Source organism: Elephantulus edwardii, unplaced genomic scaffold (assembly GCF_000299155.1).
Source record: "Elephantulus edwardii isolate Elephantulus edwardi_28Jun2011 unplaced genomic scaffold, EleEdw1.0 scaffold00060, whole genome shotgun sequence".
Lineage (NCBI taxonomy): Eukaryota > Metazoa > Chordata > Mammalia > Macroscelidea > Macroscelididae > Elephantulus > Elephantulus edwardii.
In genome coordinates, this window is record NW_006399810.1 from 16,523,968 (window position 1) to 16,544,047 (window position 20,080).

The 20,080-nt window shown below is 38.1% G+C and overlaps 1 protein-coding gene across 1 annotated transcript in view; it reads right to left on the bottom strand.

The window, feature by feature from the left end:
- The window catches only part of LOC102861862 (la-related protein 4B-like), a gene marked incomplete at its 3' end in the record, with an annotated part of 98,118 nt that overhangs the window by 34,654 nt on the left and 43,384 nt on the right, over window positions 1-20,080 (bottom strand). Inside the window, exons 5-7 of the mRNA XM_006887692.1 lie at window positions 8,612-8,690; window positions 4,505-4,641; window positions 3,767-3,870 (exon numbers count right to left, since the gene is read on the bottom strand). Coding sequence (XP_006887754.1) covers window positions 3,767-3,870; window positions 4,505-4,641; window positions 8,612-8,690 — 320 coding nt within the window. The remainder of the gene's footprint in view (window positions 1-3,766; window positions 3,871-4,504; window positions 4,642-8,611; window positions 8,691-20,080) is intronic.

Here is a 20,080-nt window from a genome sequence, read left to right on the forward strand (position 1 = left end):
AGTCCTTGACCTTCTGTAGCAAATGCCTCAAGTCCTCCTCAATTCCAGCAAGCAAGGTTGTCTTGTCATCTGCATAATGAAGATTATTGGTGAGTCTTCCTCCAATTCTGATGCCACATTCCTCCTCAGAGGATAGCATCCTGGATTATCTGTTCCACATACAGATTGAAAAGGTATGAAGACAGACAGAATGCATCCCTGACACACTCCTTCCCTGATTTTGAATCATGCAGTGATTCCAGCTCTGTTCTGACAACTGTCTTCTGGTCCAAGTATAGGTTTTACATAAGCATAATAAAGTGTTCTGGGATTCCCATTCTTCTCCGAGTCAGCCACAGTTTGTTGTCATGCATGCAGTCAAATGCCTTTGCAGTGTCAAGAAAACACAGATAGACATTCCTCTGGTATTCTCCGCTTTTAGGTAAGATCCATCTAACATTAGCTGTAATATCTCTAGTACCATGGCCTCTTCTAAACCCAGCCTGCAAATCTGGTAGTTCTCTGATGATGTGGTGTTTCCATTCATTTTTAAATAATCTTCAGCAGGATCTTCTATAACATTGTTCGATAATTTCCAGACACTGTCAGGTCACCTTTTCTGGGAACGGGAGCAAATATGGATCTTTTTCAGTCAGCTGGTCAGGTAGTTTTCCTCTAAATTTCTTGGTACAACTTGGTGAGCACATTCAGGGCAGCATCTGTTTAATAAAATATGTCAATTTGTACGCTGTCAATTCCTGTGGCCTTGTTCTTTGCCAAGTCCTTCAGAGCACCTTGAACTTCCTCCTTCATCACCACAGGCTCTTGATCATGCATTGGTGCATGAAATTCTTCTGTTGCCAGTCAATTCTTTTTGGTACAGTAACTCTCTATACTCCTTCCATCTTCTTTCAATGCTTCCTGGATCATTTAATATTCTGTCTTTAATAATCATCCTTTTTTTAAATTAAATTTTATTAGTTTTAATGAACATTTACAGAGATTTTTGGTTTACATTCATTCATTGTTGCACTGAATAATCATCCTTAAATTACAACTCGAGGCTTGAGCAGAAACCTTCATAATTCAAAGAACATGACATAGAGTACCCAGGAAGGTATTACCTTTGCTGTCGTTGCTGTGTAATTGTCAAGGTGCGATCAACTCATCTCTAAACTGAGAAGATTGCTTATCTTTCTCTCAAGCAGCAGTTTGTAAATTTAAAATCATGCCTTTGAGTTTGCAGGTCAACTACTTAACCACTAGGCAACCAGAGCTTCCTCAAGATTAGTTACAGGAGTAAAAAAATGATGAAAATGCAATAATATGAAATTTTAATTGTATTTTAAAATTTTTTTTTAAAAAAACCCAAACCTTGACAGTCATTAAGATAATCAGGAAAATATAACTCATAATGAGAAGAAACATTAATCAATGAAGCTAAATAGACTAATAAACAAATATATTATAAAAATATTGAATATATTTTCTATGTCTTACAAAAGGTAAAAGACTGAGCAAGTTAAATATAGACACTGAAGAGTTTTTAAAAACAAAATACAAAAGCCCTCAAACACTAGTTTAGATACAGAGGAGAAAACCACAAATATGCACAAACCCTGTTAATTCTAAATTCTTTTTTTTGCTGGTGTGGCCAAAATTTATTGAAAATATTACAGCACAGCAAACAGATTCAAACGGCTCCACGTGGTGTTTTCAAATTCATCCCAACTGTGGGCTGAGTGACCTGCAGGTTGGACAGACTGCCAAAGTCCAAGAGATTCAGCATTTCCTTAGTATCAGGATCTACTTCAATGATCTCCTGATCCAGTGCTGAAACCTCTGGTACATAATTATCTCTTCTTTCTCTCTCCTCCTCCTGCAGCTTAATGGAGATGCCTCTCACAGGCCCTCTCTGAATCCGCTTCATCAGATGTGTGACATAGCCTGCTATCTTGTTTTGGGGTTTCTTGCTGGGAATAACGGCGATCTCCTCACACATGCGCTTGTTCATGTGGAAGTCATTACCCAGGCGCGTGTAGTATTTCTCAATGATGACCCGGGCTGCCTTCTTCACGGTTTTGGTGTGAACACGGCTTCATGTTGGTGGGTCCTTGGTGAAAGAGGTAATTCTAAATTCTATATGCAGCAAAAGTAATTTTCACAAATGAAGGTAAAATGAAAACAAAGGTCGAAAAAATGTCTCTCAAATAGACCTATATCATCATAAATAATAAAGAAATTCCTTTTGCTAAACAATACTAGATAAAAGTGGGTATACAGTCAAAGGAATAAAATAGCACTATTGAGGAAAATGAGAATCTCAGAACACTTAATTGTGCTTACACAAAACCTACACTTGGACCAAGAAGCAGTCCTCAGAACAAAGCAAGGAAACACTGCATGGTTCAAAATCAGGAAAGGAGTGTGTCAGGGATGAATCCAGTTCTCATAACATTTCAATTTGTACGCCCAGCAGATTATTCAGGAGGCAGGGTTTTATGAGGAGGAGTGTGGCATCAAGATTGGAAGAAGACTCATTAACAACCTACAATATACAGATGACACAACCTTGCTTGCTGAAACTGAAGAAGACCTGAAGCACTTGCTGCAAAAGGTCAAGGACTACAGTCTTCAATACTGATTGAAGCTCAACATCAAGAAGACAAAGATTCTCACCATAACAGATGAAGACGTGATTGAGGTGTTCTCTCTCTCTCTCTCTCACACACACACATACACTCACACGGTATATAAAATACAGCTTGCTTGGCTCTACAATCAACACTCTTAACACCAGCAGTCAGGAAATCAAAAGCAAAATGCAATTGGAAAATCTGCTGTCATTGACCTCTCCAGAGTGCTGAAGAGCAACGATGTCAGTCTAGCCAAAGGTGCACCTAATCCAGGCCATGGTCTTCTCAATTACTTGCTATGCTTCAGAGAGTTGGACAATGACTAAGGATGACAGAAGAATAGATGCCTTTGAGCTGTGGTGCTGGAGAAGAGTCTTAAACATACCATGGACTACCAAGAAAACAAACAGGTCTGTCTTGGAGAGCATGAAACCAAGTCTCTCCTTGGAGGCTAGGATTTTGAAGCTCTACCTCACTCACTTTGGGCACATGGCCAGGAGAGATCGGTCGTAGGAGAAGGACATCATGCTTCGAAGGGTCGATGGACAGTGCAAGAGAGGAAGACCCTTGATGAGATGGATTGATACAGTAATTGGGGCAATGGAGCTTGGTGTTTCAGAACTAATGAGACTGGCTCAGAACAGGGAAGGGCTCAGAGCGGCTATACAAAGGGTTGCTATAGGCCGCAGGTGCCTCAATGGCACAGAACAACATACTATGACAGGTTTAGAAGCAGGAGTGGCATCCACTTTCTAAAAAAAATATGCCTCCGGAAATTCTATGAACTTTGATAAATGTCAATAGTTATAGAGGGGCTTCAGGCCTTTTGTTTATAGGGTCTCTATGAGTCCTGCTGGACTCAAAGGCAATCAACAACAAAACAACATCAACAGTAAATACCAGATACATTTTTCTTATCTATTATCTTTTTAAAACACTTTGTTTAAAGCAATAGTTTCTGTGGTGCTTATAACTAAGCAGACTTAAAATGTATAACTATATCATTAAGGACCAAAGTGAGAAAATAAAATATTGTAGAAAGGAAAAAATGTAGTACAACATTAATTAGAGATACAATGATTGAATTAAAAAAGTGAACAAAAAAAATAGACAAAATTTTCAAGTTATGTTTCAGAGGAGAAATAACTTACTTCTATAGGGGTAGATTCTGATATTTCACGTAATATTACTATGCAACGATTTTGATTTGGCCTTACTTTTTCTCCCTTCTCATCCACTTGAACTAAAGGCAAGGCTATAAACAAAAAGAAAATAAGTTCTAAACTGGAAATTGTATAAATAATAAGTTATATGTAAGTAATATATTAATATTTTGACTAAATAACTACATTTATATGTCATTATGATACAATATAGATAATGCCATAGAATGTTTTATACTATGGAACATGAAAAAAACCCCAAAGACTATATACAATGGTAAATCAAACTAGTTAAAAGTATACCAATCTTGCATATTAAATTTTTTGACACACAAGCAATGATATACCTAGTGTCACAGCCTCTTCAAAATGATGCCAAAATTTCTAACAGTTTTCTATTACTGAAAGTTCTTCTTGGGATGATTTACAGCCTTGAGAATCTGACTGAAGACTGATCAGAGTCCGTATCAATCGATGGCAAGAGATTTGGGGCTTTTAGTCATACTGGACAAAGCAGAACTGCTCCAAAGTTTCCAAGATTGTTATCATTACCACATAGGATTGCTGCACCACTCTCATGCAGACATACTGGTGGGTTCAAACTGGCAATCTTTTAATTAGCTTTAATCACAATACAGAGGCTCCTTTAAAGATTCATGCCAAAAATGGTAAGAAAAGTGCTGTAAATATCAACTATTATTCATTTTTAAATGGTCATTTACTTACATCTTAGCACTTCAACAATCAAATCCACATCAGTGCTAAGTTTCTTGATATGGTCAAGGTTTGCTACTGTCGTAATTGGCACATACTGATCACTATCCATCTGTGATATCAGGTACATATCACTAGCAAGATTCTCTCTGTTGAAAGAAAAGGTTTCTTTTAATGAACATTTGTTAATAAAGGAAGTTATATCTACAATATTAGTTTCACATGAAGTACTAGCAAGATAAGGTTTTAGTGCTAGATCTGTACTCAAACTTCATGTTATTTGCTATCTCTGAGACCCTAGAAAAATATTTTTTACATTAGGTAGCAAGGCAAACAGAGCAAAGGGGGGTAGGTGGGGGTGGAAGACGGGACCCACACCAAACCACCACAGCCCTGTATAAGTAATGAATAAACATTTTCAAAATTATTATTTTTGTTCAGAAGAGTAACTGACCAGCTTATTAAATATATACAAAAATTCTAGTAGTGGGAATTGCCAAAGAGGCAGGACACTGCCCTTACCAACAGTTAGTGAAGGGCAGTTTTTCTCTAGAGAAGATGCCACCCATCTCCTCAATTATCATTTTCCCCATCAACATTCCTATCATGACTGTAAACAGACAGATTAAAGTGAACCATAGCTAATCAGATTAAAGTGAACCATAGCTAATAGGACTGTCGTCCACATCCTCTGTCTTCTGGTCACTTGGTACTCATTTCAAAGGCAAACACTACAGACTGGGAAATTCCAAGAACTACTAATTTTAGTCTATTATGTTGAGGAAGTTGTGGTGGTCTGTCAGGTAAGAAGCTGTGTTACTAATGCAAAGGTAAGTAATTCCAGTCTATTAGCTACTCCAAGGGAAAAAGACCGGCTAGCACTTCTCATGCGATTTAAAACCTCTAAAAACCTGCTGGAAGAAGATAAGCTGTGAGGTGGTTCTGATTCAATGAAAATGAGTGTGTGGGTCTTAGAGAAATACACTAATGTGTTAATTATATAATTAAATAATGTGAGGAGTGAATTGGTTTCAAAATACCAATATTCTGACTCAAGGGGAATATTAATTTCTGCAATATTTTTAATACCCCTGTTGTTTAATGCTAGTCACTATGATTATGATAAGTCTGATGGTCTACATAGTAGGCCAACAGAGTTCCCTTAAGATGAGTCAAGTTCATTAAACTTGAATATATGTATTTACAATGTTTGCAGTATTCCTGGTTAAATTATCCATCTCTAAACAGAGCCTTTCGCTGTTTGCTATAAGTAGATCACATCATTGAATTCTCAGTGCCATTAAGCTGGTTCAGACTCATAGTGACTTTTGTCTTCCCCTTGGGTTTTGGAGGCTGTAAATCTGGGAGGACACTACCTATAAATCCTAGAGAGCTGCTGGTAGAGTCAAACCACTGGAGGCACATGGCTAGAGAGTTCCTTATTTAATCAGTACACATTAGTTAGAAATTATTAAATAAGTAAAAGGTCTTAAAAATATTAAACTTAAAAAAGAAATAATACTCTACTTGCAGCACCTTTTCCTGCTGATCATGTTGTATGTTTTACTGTATAGTAGCAGTTGTCAGCAGAGATATTTTTGGCGCCTAGGGAACATTTGGCAATGTCTGAAGCTTTTCTTTTAAATTACATTTTAAAAAATAACTCTTGAGAAATATTTTTTGGGGGCTAGGGTGCATGCATTTTTGCCCTCTGGGCCCCAGCAACAGACTGCTCCATGAGGGACATTTGGATGGCCAACAGGAACTTGAGGAAATGTTCAAAATCACTAATACTAAGAGAGATGCAAATCAAAGTAACACTCAGCTATCTCACTTCAGCAGCAATAGCCAAGTTTACTAGGACAGCAAACAAAAAATGTTGGAGACGTTGTGGAGAGATTGGAACTCTCATGCTGGTTAATTATAAAAACAAAAACAAAAACAAACCCCCCAAAATCACAACAAACCACCATTCTGGAAGACTGTTTGGCATTTCCTCAAAAAGGTGAACACAGAATTCCCACATGACCCAGCTATTTCATTACTAAAATATACCCCAATAAAATCAGAGCAGAAAAACAAATGAAGAAATGTACACCTATGTCCACAGTGGCATTATTATTCACATTACCAAGAAAATATGGTATATTCATATGATGGAATACTAAGCAGCACTAAACGACAACAAGGTAGTCATAAAGTATGCACAAAATGGGAGACTCTTGAGGGCATTATACTGAGTGCAGTAACTCAGGCATAAATTTTATATTATAATCTATTTATTAATTGATTTGAAAATTTAAAATTCAGTACGTTTAATTCTGATTTCCAAAGAGTTCACTACACAGCAAACTGAGTTCACAGAAAAGATAAAGTAGACAGCTGTAGTAAATATATGGATACATATATTTACTATGTATACAAGAGTGAGGGAAAACAATGTTGTGTAAATGTGGGGTCCTGTGACGACAGGCTTAGTTCATAATTCTCAGTTTTGGCAGATGATAACAGAGTAACTTAAAGGAAAAGAGTATTAAAAAAAAGAGAGAGAGAGAAAGTAAGGAAATCAAGTTCAATGAACCTAACAAAAAATGGCCAGGGACAAGGTTGATACCCAAATGTCATGCCACACAGCCTGAACACTTGATAGGGAACTAATAACTTTCGCACGCACTTATATTAGGAGATCACCTGATTGTGTTCTAATCAGAACAAGTCTAATTCAGTGATTCCTAAAAGCCAGCCTTAAAAAAAAAAAAAAATCAATTACATTACCCACCGAGTCTCAAATAAGCTAAAAATAATGTGTAACTTTAGGTGAGTATTACTTATTTCCTGGTGTTCCATCCTAACACAAAGGTCCTTGTAAGTTCTCATAAGAAGACAACATGTGATATAGTGAATATAGTTCTCAAAATGAAATACAGTAGTGGATCTCATTGGAATTCTAAGTAACTGAGTGAAACGCTATTTTCCTTATCTTGGCTAGACATTTCTTATAGGGTGATTCTGGCCATACAAAGGATAGATAAAAGACTTGTGAATGGTATAGGGTGACATTTTTCAATGGAATTTTTTCTTCTTAAAGAACGTCTTTACACAAGATATGAATTTGTGAATAAACTAGTAAAATGGAAGGGATGGATGGAAGATTCAGAGCAATGAACTTCATGCAGACCATCTGCCTTTAAAGCAGTCTTCAATAAACATCTCGGTGAAATCTTAAGAATATCTGAAAAAAGAAGTCCTCCTTATAAATGAAAGTTTTATGTATGGCCAGTGAGACATTTTTGTTATCTATATGCAAAGAAAATGGCACTTATTCCAAGTTAATCATTTTCATAAATCCAATTTTGCTGCTGGAGGGTTCTACTATAATTTCAGAAAAGCTATTTCTCAGAAAAAAGATACTGAAAATAAGAATATTAGTTTTAAATAAAGCATTTAGCTACTGCGTTGTTTTGCTTATTTTGAGAAACACTGAAGGAATAATGTTATCAAAGTTTTATCTCTTTGTGAACTTGAAGATTCTAAAGTAAAACACTCAGAGATTCTGAATTGGTACATAAGGGTTGAAGTCCAGTAATCGATATTTAAAAAAATAATTCAGATAGGGATGACTTAAGGTTAATCTGTACACTCAATGTGAGGGCAGTGATTGTATACTCTCCAAGTGGAACCAATGCTAGTTAACTAACTCTCCAGAGGGTTTTCAGAGGCAATAAATTCCAAGAGAGAAGACTGCTTATCCTTCTCCCATGGAACAATTGGTAGATTTGAACCACTTGCCTTTGGGTTGGCAGTGCAGCGCCTTACCACTAGGCCACCAAAACTCCCTCAATTTCAGGGTACACTGACCACTTCCACAATAGCTTGCCTCTGGAAACCCTATGAACCTAGAAAAAGGACAAAAGTTATACAGGAGGTGTCCAGGACTTTCATTCATAGGGTCACTATGAGTCGCCTGCGACTCGAAGGCACTTAACAACAACTGATCAAAAGGATTATGTTTTATAACATATTCTAGAGTTCTTACTGATACATACTTGTATCTCTTTCCATGCACGATAACCAATGCCTTATATCATAGATAATAAGTGCTAGAAGACTCATTCTTACCGAGACAAACAGAATTCCAATGTTTTTTTAAGCACTTCTCGAGGGTCTTCTTGATTTTCTTGTTGAGGCTCATTTCCTCCTGTATAAAAAGAAGTTGATTTTTCATATTGCCATATATTTCTATACAAATGTGTGACACAGTTAACACATGGAATATTCTGTCAAAGGGCACACATTTTAAAAGTTTAAAAGAAAAAAAGAGATAAGGACAAAAGCATGGATAAGAAGTCACATCTATACTATACAGAGTATTAGGAATACTTATTCTCACCAATCCTCCCATAAATCTGGCAAACAAACTAACTACTAAAAAACACAAAACAAAGCAGAACTGTGTGGGAATGAAAATAAAAAGGGTGCTTGATAAATTAAAAAAAAAAAAACAAAACCAAACCCAACAAAAAACCATGTAACCAGAGACAACGAACAATGTGTACAGAACTGTTGAGTAGGAAACTAAACTGCCACATATATATTCAAAGAAAACACAGTGTTTAAAAACAAAAAGTACACATAAAAACTTGTACATAAATGTTCAAAATAGCAAAAAAGGTGCAAGCAACATAAGTATCCACCAAATGAAGAACAGATAAGTCTAGATGAAGGTGACCTTGAACAGAACGGTACAAAATATTCAGTAGTGGATTTTTTTTTTCAGTAGGCCTTTCTTCCAAGCTTTTGAGTGGATTCAAATCACTACCCTTTTGGTAAATAGCAAACTGTATAAACCATTTCCTTATTCCAGAGATTTCAGAATATTACTAGATCATAAAAGAAAGAATATGCTATAGTATGGGTGAAACTCGAGAATATTCTGCTGAATTAAAGAAGGCAAACACAAAAAGCCATGTATGATATGATTCTATACCTATGAAATGGTCAGATTCCATAGAGAATGATAATAGCTCAGTGACTGCCTACACCTTGGGGAAAATGGGGGAGTGACTGCTAATAAGGAAGGTATTTTTTTTCAGGAAAAAGATGGAAAAAAACCCCCCAAAACAAAACAGTGATTATGCTTGCATATTTTGGGGATGATATTAAGAATTTAATAAACATGAGTGTACATTTGAAAGGGTTAAATTGCATGGTATGTGACTTTTATCTCAATAAAGTTATTTTTAAAAAATCAAACCAATTTGACTTTATTCCTTGAACAGAAAGGCTTCCCTATCTACCCCAGTTAATTCACATTCTATCTCACATAGCATTTAATAAATGACTCAACTGTTGTTACTGTTAAGTGCTACCAACCTGATGACTACTCATGGCAACTTTAAATACAGGTGAATTAAACTGTCTGATCTTGGCCCCACCTCCACAATCTCTGCTGTGCCAAAGACTACCGCTGCAGTCCTCTCAACCCATCTCATTGAGGGGCCTCCTCTTTAAGTGACTTTGCTTCTCCAAATATGATGCCCTTTTCCAAGAACTGGTCACTTCCTGACAATATGCCCAAAGTATTTGAAATGAAGGCTCATACTCTTTGCTCCTAAGAAGTACTTTGGCTTCTTTTCTTACAAAACGTTTCCGTTAGGTCTTTTGGCAGGCCATGGAAACTGAAAGAATCTTTGCCAACATTATTCTTCTGTAGTCTTCTTAGACATTGTTCAACTTTTCACATACATATGAAGCAATTTAGAATAGTATGGCTTGGGCTAGGTGCACTTTCATATTTAAATAGATATATTTGCTCTTTAGAACATTACAGAGGTTCTAAACAGCAGATTTAAGTAAAATGCAGTCAAATGCAGAGAGTCGAATTTTCTGACTGCTAAGCCTCTAGTATTGATTGTGCTTGGAAAGAACCCTGTTCTAAGTGGTGCAGCACTTGTCTGTCAGTCTAGTGTACTGAAATTACTTAGGGTTGTTGGGTCACTAAAATCTTTGCAACTGGCATGTCAAATTCCAAAAGCTTTTTCCCCTCATAGATGGGTACTGGTGGAGCTCCCTGATTAAGACAGAATAGGAAGCAGGATGGGCCATCTACTTCCTAAATAAAAGGCTTCTTAAAACCCTATGAACACTAAACAAAGAGAACAGATACAGTGTAGTAGTAGAGCCCAGAAAGGAAGTCAGCTGATATAAGAAAAATCAGTAACAAACATCATTTAACAATTGGTACACAGACAAGGCCAGGTCTTTGCAATCACTTGCTATGCATTAGAAAGCTAGACAATGACTAGGGATGAGAGAAGAATTGATGACTTTGAGCTGTGGTGATGGAGAAGAGTACTGAATATACCATAGACTGCTAAGAGAACAAACAGGTTTGTCCTGGAGAGGGTTACACCAGGCTCCTCCTAGGAGGTAAGGATTCTGAAGCTTCTTCTGACATACTTCGGACAAGTTGCAAAGAGGGACCAGTCGTTGGAGAGGGATGTCATGCTTGGGAGGGTGGAGGGACAGCATAGGAGAGGAAGACTCTCAATGAGATGAATTGATTCAGTGACTGGGGTAATGGGGGATAAGTGTGTCGGGGACAATGAAATTGGCATAGGATAGAGCAGGTTTTAGGGTTGTTGTACGCAGGGTCGCTATGAGTTGCAGGAGACTTGATGGCACATAACAATAACAACTAACAACATGGAATGTACGTAATTTGAATGTTGGAAAACTGGAAATTGTTAAAAAGGAAATGGAATGTATGAATATCAGCATACTAGGCATTAGTGAGATGCAATGGACCAGCAATGGCCACTATGAATCAGATAATCACGTTAATACTATACAGAGAATGAAAAACAGAGCTAGTGTTAGATTCATAGTAAAAAAGTCAATTTCAAATTCCATCCTGAAATACAATGCTGTGAGTGATAATATCTATATGCATACAAGGAAAACCCTTTAACATGATTAATATTTAAATACATGCTCTTACATCTAGAGCCAAAGAGGAAAAATGAACAATTTTTACCAAATTTTGCAGCCTGAAAATTGACCAAAAAAATGCAATCAGGATGTGTTAATGATAACTGGTGACTGGAATGCAAAAGTAGGAAACAGTGAAGAAAGAGCAGTAGTTGAAAAATGTGGGCTTTGTGACAGAAATGAAGAATGACTGATTTTGTATTTACAATGATTTATTCATTACAAATACTCTTCTCTTTTTTTGATTTTATTTTACTAATTTTAAAGAACATTTACAGAGATTTTAGATTTCCATTTATTCACTGTTGCACTTTTTTCTCCAACCACCCCCAGCCTCCTAGTTCGTGCCCCTCTTTGAAAAGCAAAAGATAAACTTCTTCGCTGGTATACAATCTCCCCGTCCAGAATGGACTCACTATGCAACCTAAATTCTGGATTCCTATGATAATCATAATACTCTATCATACATCGCTTTTAAACTGTTCTCTCCCTCATTTTTTTCAATTCAATTTCCATAATCTATCCAGGTTTTCTCAGTCTGCATAATGCAGATTGTTAATAGATCTTCCACCAATCCTGATGCCACAATTCTCCAAGCTAGTACCTCCCAATAATCATTCCTTCTTCATAGTTTCCAATTTTTGCATTCCAGTCTACTAATTCATCTTAACAAAATGTCTGGTCAATTTCAAGTTGCAAAAGTTGGTAGAAATCCCCAATTTCCTAATTTTTGGATTTAGCTATTGGTACATATATTGGAGTAATAACAGACCTGCATAACAGCTTTTCCTTGTATGTGTATGAATAGTATACTAACATTCACAGCACTATATTTCAGGATAGATCTTGAAATTGCCTTTTCACTAAGAAAACATCATTTTTCCTTAGTTTTTCATTCCCATCATAATAAATCATATGACTACCTGATTCAAAGTGGCTCATGCCAGTCCATCTCAGTTCACTAATGTTGATCCTAATGCATTCAATTATATTTGTAAAATGTGTACAACTTCCAGTTTTACTACATTCATACGTTGTACATTCATGTTCTAATTATTAAAAGATGACTGCAGCCGTTTCTCCATTAAAAACTAACAAATTATCTGAGTCAAATTCTATGAAAAATGTAGCATCAGGATTGAAGGAAGACACATCAACAATCTGTGTTATGCAGATGAAACAACCTACCTTGCTCAAAGTGAGGAGAACTTGAAAAGCCTGGAACACAAGGTCAAGGACTCCACCCTTCAATACGGATTGCATCTCAACATCAAGACAAAAATCCTCACTAACAAACTGATAAGCAACAACACGACGGATGGAAAAAAGAATGAAATTGTCACCAATTTCATTTTTACTTGGATCCACGATCAGGAAATGTATGACACTTGAGTCAGGGACCTTGTCAAATTACTGAAAAGCAATGATATGAGTTTGAGGTCTAAGGTGTGCCTGATTCAGGCCATGGTCTTTTCAATCACTTGCTATGCATGTCAGAGCTGGACAATGAAGAAAAATGACAGAAGAATTGATGCCTTTGAGTTGTGGGGTTGGAGAGAGTACGGAGTATCCTGTTGACTGCCAAAAGAACAAACAGGCATGTCTTGGAAAAAGTACCGCTACAGTATTCCCTCAGAGGCAAAGATGACAAAATTTCCTCTCACAAGGTTTGGGCATGTTGCTAGGAGAGGCTATTCCTTGGAGAGGGGCATCATGCTTAGAAAGGTGGAAGATAAGGAAAAAAGAAAACGACTCTTAATGAGATGTACTTACATAGTGAATACAGTAATGGGTTCAAGGGTGTGATGATGAAGATGTCACAGAATGAGACAGAGATCAAATCCATTGTTCATGGGGTAGCTATGTGTCATACTCACCTCAATGGCACCTAACAACAAGCCAGAGCTCTAGTGGCCTGGTGTTAAGGAGCTGCACTGCCAACCCAGAGGCACGATGTTCTAATTTACAAGATGCTTTGTAGCAAAAAGATGGGTAATCAAATCTCCTGCAATTTACTACCTCTGCAAAAGTGCTGGTCCAACTTGATGGTATTAAACCACCACGACCACACCACGCCCAAAGCATGTGAAATGACGTCTCGTCATTCTTCCCTCTAAGGAGTACTTCGAGTTTGTACTTTCTCTAAGACATTTACTTGTTGTTTTAGTAGTCCATGGGATATTCTGTAGTCTTTTCCAACTCCACAACTCAAAGGAACCGTCTTCTATCATCCTCACTCATTGCCCAGCTTTCAGATGCAGGTGACTGGAAAAATAAAGGCCTGAATCTAGCAGATCTTCGTCTTTAAAGTGACATCATTAGTCTCCAGGTGTTTGGAGAGTTTGGAGAGTGCTTTATTTCTTCTGATCTTCTAATCGCTGGTACCAAGGGTGCTGACTGTGGATCCAAGTAAGATGAAACTGATGACAATTTCGATCATTCTCCATCTATCATGATGTTGCCTTGTCCTAACCTGTGTCAAACTCATGTTCTCTGATATGATCGATCGCGGGATGCACAGAGGGGAGACAGAGGGATCCAGTCGGGCAGAACAGGGGAGACGAAGCCGTGCGGGTGGAAGGGGGGGGGGGGGGGGGGAAAGTTGGGGCGGGGAGAAGGGTGCAGCCAATAGAGAAGCAACTTGTGTGAAAAGTTTTGCCATGCCTACAGGTACAAAAGCCACACAAGGCTGAGCTAGTTCGGGCCCTAGGGCCAAAAAGAAAAATACAATCTATACACCAGTTCTATAGGACACATGACCCTCCCTTCGGAGACATTACCACTAAACTTAGGAGATACTGGTAACAGCATAAGAAATTGTTAGCAGTTGACGTGTTTGGAATCACAGAAGCCAAGAAAGCTTCAGATACAAGCTGTCAGATCAAGGGTTGGACAAGAGAAGATAAATGTTGAAGGGATTCGGTAGAAGTGAAGGGGTATTCTGGTGGAGGGTGGAGCTGGGAAATAAGTGGGTCAAGACACTGGGCCAAGGAAAGGGACACCACTGCAGCTAATGGTTAACTCCAAAATGAGGGATTTATCTTTCACTACTCCACAAATTGCTGTCTGTCAGATACTCCTCTAAGTCTAAACATTCAGATTAAGACAGACTAGGAAGAAGGATTGGCCATCCACTTCTGAAATAGCAGGCCTCTGAAAACCCTATGTACAACAGAACACACGTAGACTAACAGGGCAATTGAGGTAGAACTTTCAAGTATGGAAATACAAAGGAAGAGGAACAGCTGTAAGCAGACACTAGTGATTAGATCATGAAATGTGAGAATCATGAATGTAGGAAAATTAGAAATTGTTAAGCAAGAAAGGGAACACATAAATATTGACGTATTAGGCATTGGAGAGATGAGATGGACAGGCATGGGGCATTTTGAGTCAGATGATCATATATTACTCCGGAGATGAGAAGATAAGGAAAAACCCGTCATGAAGTACAACATCGTGAGTGACAGGATCATATCCATATGCTTACAAGGAAGTCCAATTGAATACCACTATCATTCAGATATATGCACCAACAACCAGAGCCAAAGAAGAAGAAATAGAAGATTTCTACCAACTCTTACAGTCGGAGATAGATCGAACATGCAATCAAGATGCATTGATAATAATGGGTGACTGGAATGCAAAAGTTGGCAACAGAGAAGAAGAACTGGTAGTTGGAAAACATGGACTTGATGACAGAAATAAAGCTGGAGATAGAATGATTGCATTTTGCACAATGACTTATTCATTGTAAATACGTTTTATAAGAAATAAAAACGCAGGTTATACATATGGCTTTCACCTGATGGTATGCATAGGAATCAGATCGATTACATCTGCGTAAAGAACCGCTGGAGAAGCTCAGGATCAACTGTGAAAACTAGGCCAGGAGCTGACTGTGGAACAGACCACTAGCTACTCATATGCAAGTTCAAGCTGAAGCTGAGGAAAATTAAACCAAATTCTTGTGAACCAAATTTTGACTTTGAGTTCATCACATCTGAATTTCAGAAACATCTCAGGAACAGATTTGAGTCCTTGAACACTAATGAGTGAAGACCTAATGAGTTGTGGGAGGGTGTCAAATGTATCATCCAGGAAAAGTGCAAACGGTCATTATGTCTGAAGGAATCCTGAAGATTGCACTGGAGCACAGAGAAGCCAAAGCAAAAGGAAGAATTCAAGATACTAAAGAGCTGAATAGAAGATTCCAAAAGGCAGCACAGGATGACAAAGCAAAATAAATATTACAATGAAATGTGCAAGGAGCTGCAGTCGGAAAACCAAAAGGGCCGAACTCGTTCAGCAATTCTTAAGCTCAAGAGTTGAAGAACAAATTCAAACCTTGAGTTGCTATAATCAAGGATGCTTTAGAAAGACTATTAAATGATCCAGGAAGTATTAAAAGAAGATGAAAAGAATATACTGAGTCACTGTATCGAAAGGAATTGGCAGACACAGAAGAATTTAATGAAATAACATATGAGCAAGAGCCTATGATGACGAAAGAAGTTCAAGCTGCTTTGAAGGAAATAGCAAAAAACAAGGCCCCAGGAATAGATGGTATACCAATTGAGGTATTTCAGCTAACAGATGCTGCCCTGGATGTGCTCCCCAAGTTGTGCCACGAAATCTGGAGAACAACCACTTGGCCAACTGACTGGAAGAGATCTATACCCGTTCCGATTCCAAAGAAGGGAGACCCAACAGAGTGTGGAAACTGTAGAACAATAGCATTGATTTCACATTCAAGCAAGATTCTACTAAAGATTATCCAAAAATGACTGGAACAACACATCAGCAGAGAACTGCTGGAAGTCCAGGCTGTGTTTAGAAGGGGTCGTTGTACTAGGGATACTGTAGCTGATGTTAGATGGATCTTAGCTGAAAGCAGGGAATACCAGAAGAATGTCTATCTGTGTTTCATTGATTATGCAAAGGCGTTTGACTGTGTGGATCACAACAAACTGTGGCTGACTCTGAGAAGAACGGGAATCCCAGAAGACTTGATCGTGCTAATGCGAAACTTATACTTGGACCAGGAGGCAGTCGTCAGAACTGAGCAAGGAAACACTGCATGGTTCAAAATTGGGAAGGGCATACGCCAGGGATGTGTCCTGTTTCCATACCTTTTCAACCTTTGTGCAGGACAGATTATCCAAGAGGCTGGACTCTGTGAGGACAAGTGTGACATCAGGATTGGTGGAAGATCTATTAACAATCTGCGTTATGCAGATGACACAACCCTGATCGCTGAAACTAAGGAGGACCCAATGCACTTGCTGCAGAGGGTCAAGGACTATAGCCTTCAGTATGGATTGAGGCTCAATGTCAAGAAGACAAAGATTCTCATTACTGGACCAATTGGCAGCATCAGGATGGATGGTGACGAGATTGAAACTGTTCACAGCTTTAGTTTGCTTGGCTCCATGGTCAACACTCTTGGCACCAGTAGCCAGGAAATCAAAAAACGTATTGCGATGGGAAGGTCTGCTGTTAGGGACCTCTCCAGGGTTCTGAAGAACAATGGTGTCACTCTGGAAACTAAGGTGCGTCTGATACAGGCTATGGTCTTTGCAATCACTTGCTATGCATCAGAGTTGGACAATGACTAGGGAGGACAGAAGGAGAATTGATGCCTTTGAGCTGTGGTGCTGGAGAAGAGTATTGAATATACCATGGACTGCCAAGAAAACAAGCAGATGCATCCTGGAGAAGGTTAAACCAGGCTGCTCCTTGGAGGCAAGGATTCTGGGGCTTCCTCTGACATACTTTGGACATGTTGTAAGGAGGGACAGGTCCTTGAAGAGGGACATCATGCTTGGGAGGGTGGAGGGATGGTGTAGGAGGGGAAGACCCTCTATGAGGGGGATTGATTCAGTGACTGGGGAAATCGGGACGGGTGTGTCAGAGACAGTGCACCTGGCACAGGATAGAGCAGGGTTTAGGGCTGTTGTACATACGGTAGCTATGAATCGCAGGGGACTCGACAGCACATAACAAGAACAACAAGACCACTACATTAATGATTTATGTTCCCTTTTAAAACTACCCACAAAATCATTAAAATAAATGAAACAATTTTCAAAATAAAGAGTATCAGGCAACAAATAACTACAATCCCTGAGAGACAAGAAACTTATGGGGTAAGTCTTATAAGAATTCTAGGCTATTAGTGCAGACAGTGCAAACATAAGTGGAAATGAGTGGATTCATTGACTTTGAGACAAAGGTGATAGTACAGAGATCAAGGTGGCTATAGTACATAAGACAAGAGAACTTTGGAGAGTTAGAGATGACTTCCTCATTAAGTAGTCAGCTGAGTTCAGATCAAAGCATAGGTGCAATAATACTACCTCAAGGCTGAGTTAAGACAGAGGCAATTGAATACATCAGTCTTCTAGGACAGCATCTCTTCTCACCAGCTGGAGTGAGAAGCCTTATGATTCACAGAGCACTGGGAACATTATGCAGATTATTAAAAACAAATATACTCATTGCCTATTGATTCTCACTTATAGCATACTCTGGAGACAGAATTGCTCCACAGGTTTCCAAGTTTATAAATCTTTATCAAAGCATATGGACCAGTTTTCTAAATGAAGATTTCTAGATTCATATAGTTAAACTTTTGGTCTGCAGCCCAGTGTTTAATTAATGTGTTACCAGGGCTCCTAAAGAAAAGTGTATAGATAAAGGTTTTGAGTGTAGAGAAACTAACAGAGAAGAACAGAACAGAAAAGGCTTTGTCTCAGTCTCACTGACACACTCACGTGCTGCCAAAGAGAGGGAACTGACTCAGACCTAACCCTCCACTGGATCTTTGGAGGCTGTGAATTGGGAGGAGATGGACCATCTTTCTCCTGTGGAGCTGCAGGGGGACTCAAATTGCCAGAAAGACACTACTGGGTTAGTAGCCCAACTCCCCTCAGAGTGGGAAATTCCCAGACTTCTCTAAACATGTTGAAAAACTTTGAAGGCTGAAATCCCAGAACAAAGATCAAAATATTTACTGAAATACAAAAATACCAAGGACTAAAAAAAAAAAAAAATCCAATATGCTAAGAAGTTATCATGGTTGAAAAGAAAAAAAAAAGGAGGGAATTTATTATGAGAAAAATCATCAATAGAAGTCAATCTAGCGAAGAGAAGGGGAAAGAAAAGGTCAATCTAGAGCTATTAAAAGTTGTTAAAAGTAACCAGCCAAGGCAATAAAGAATTATCCAAACTTCATTCATATATTCAAAAAGACCCACCAGAAAACTTGGAGATGAAAATGATTTGTGAAACTGGAAAAAAAAATTGTTTGACAGAATCAATGATTTTACAGATTGCAGAAGACCAGTGAACTTGAAAAAACTTTGCAACATGAAACAGATAAAGAACTATCTTCTCCCTCCTAGACCAAAAAAAAAAAAAAAAAAAAAAGGCTTCTTTGTAATATTATTTAATCATAAAGAGAAATGAAAAATCTATGCTATGGCATAGATATGACTTGAAAAATGTTACATTATATAAGTCAGATACAAATGGACAAACTCTGCATGGTTCTCTCTCTGAAATATTTAGAATAGGCAACTGCAGACAGATAAAAAGGCAGCATTATGAGTGAGGAGGGAGAAAGAGGGAGCACTACTAACGGGGCAATAAGTTTGTGTTTGATTTGATTAAAGGGAAAGAAACCTCAAAACTTGAAAAATTGGTGGTGATGTCTTCATTCACCATATAGTGGATGTCTCTTAACTTAAAAATCATTAAAATGACAACATTTTATATAGCTATTTTTTACCATGGTTAAGTTATTCCAAAAAGAAAAGATGGTAGAGGATCAGTAAGCCGTAGGATAACTTCAGGTGGCCTGAGAGTCCCTGACTATAGTCCCTGAAGGAGAAAAACATGGGTCAGAGGGGCAGATAATGAATAATGCTTGTTTTGTTCTTGGATTTTTCTTTCTTCAAATCCAATCTGTCACATTCAATTAACAATGTTTTCTACCTAAATACCTTACTTTCTTCAAGTCACTCACTCCTCACAGGGCAATTTAAAATCCTCACAGTTCAAATTTTACTCTAAGTGTGGAGCTGTGTTGGTATATAGTCTACAGAAATTGTGCTGCTAATTACAAAGCCATCACTCTGGTGGTGTCAATCACCAAAAGTGCCATAAGAGAAAAATGGGCATTTTTCTGGATAATTAAGAGCCTCAGAAACTCAGAAAGTATCAGGTGTCCGTTGGTTCTACCATCTGCTTTCATGAAGACTTAAAGACTAAGAGCCTTAGATACCCTAAGGGGCAGTTCTACTCTGTCCTATAGGATAGATGCAAGTTGAATAAACTTGATGGCAGGTTGTTTGTTTGAATCCATTTTAAATTCTTATCTACCACTACAAAAAGCTCTAGTGGCACAGTGCGTAGTGTGTTTACTGCTAACCCAAACATTAGCAGTTTAAATCTACTAGCCACTACTTGGGAGAAAGATGGAAAGTCTCTTCTCATTAAGATGGGCAGTCTCAAAACATAAAAGAGAATAGCAATGAATGGGAATCAAGTTAAGGGCAGTGGATAGGTATCTACCACTATACTTCCCTTTTAAAT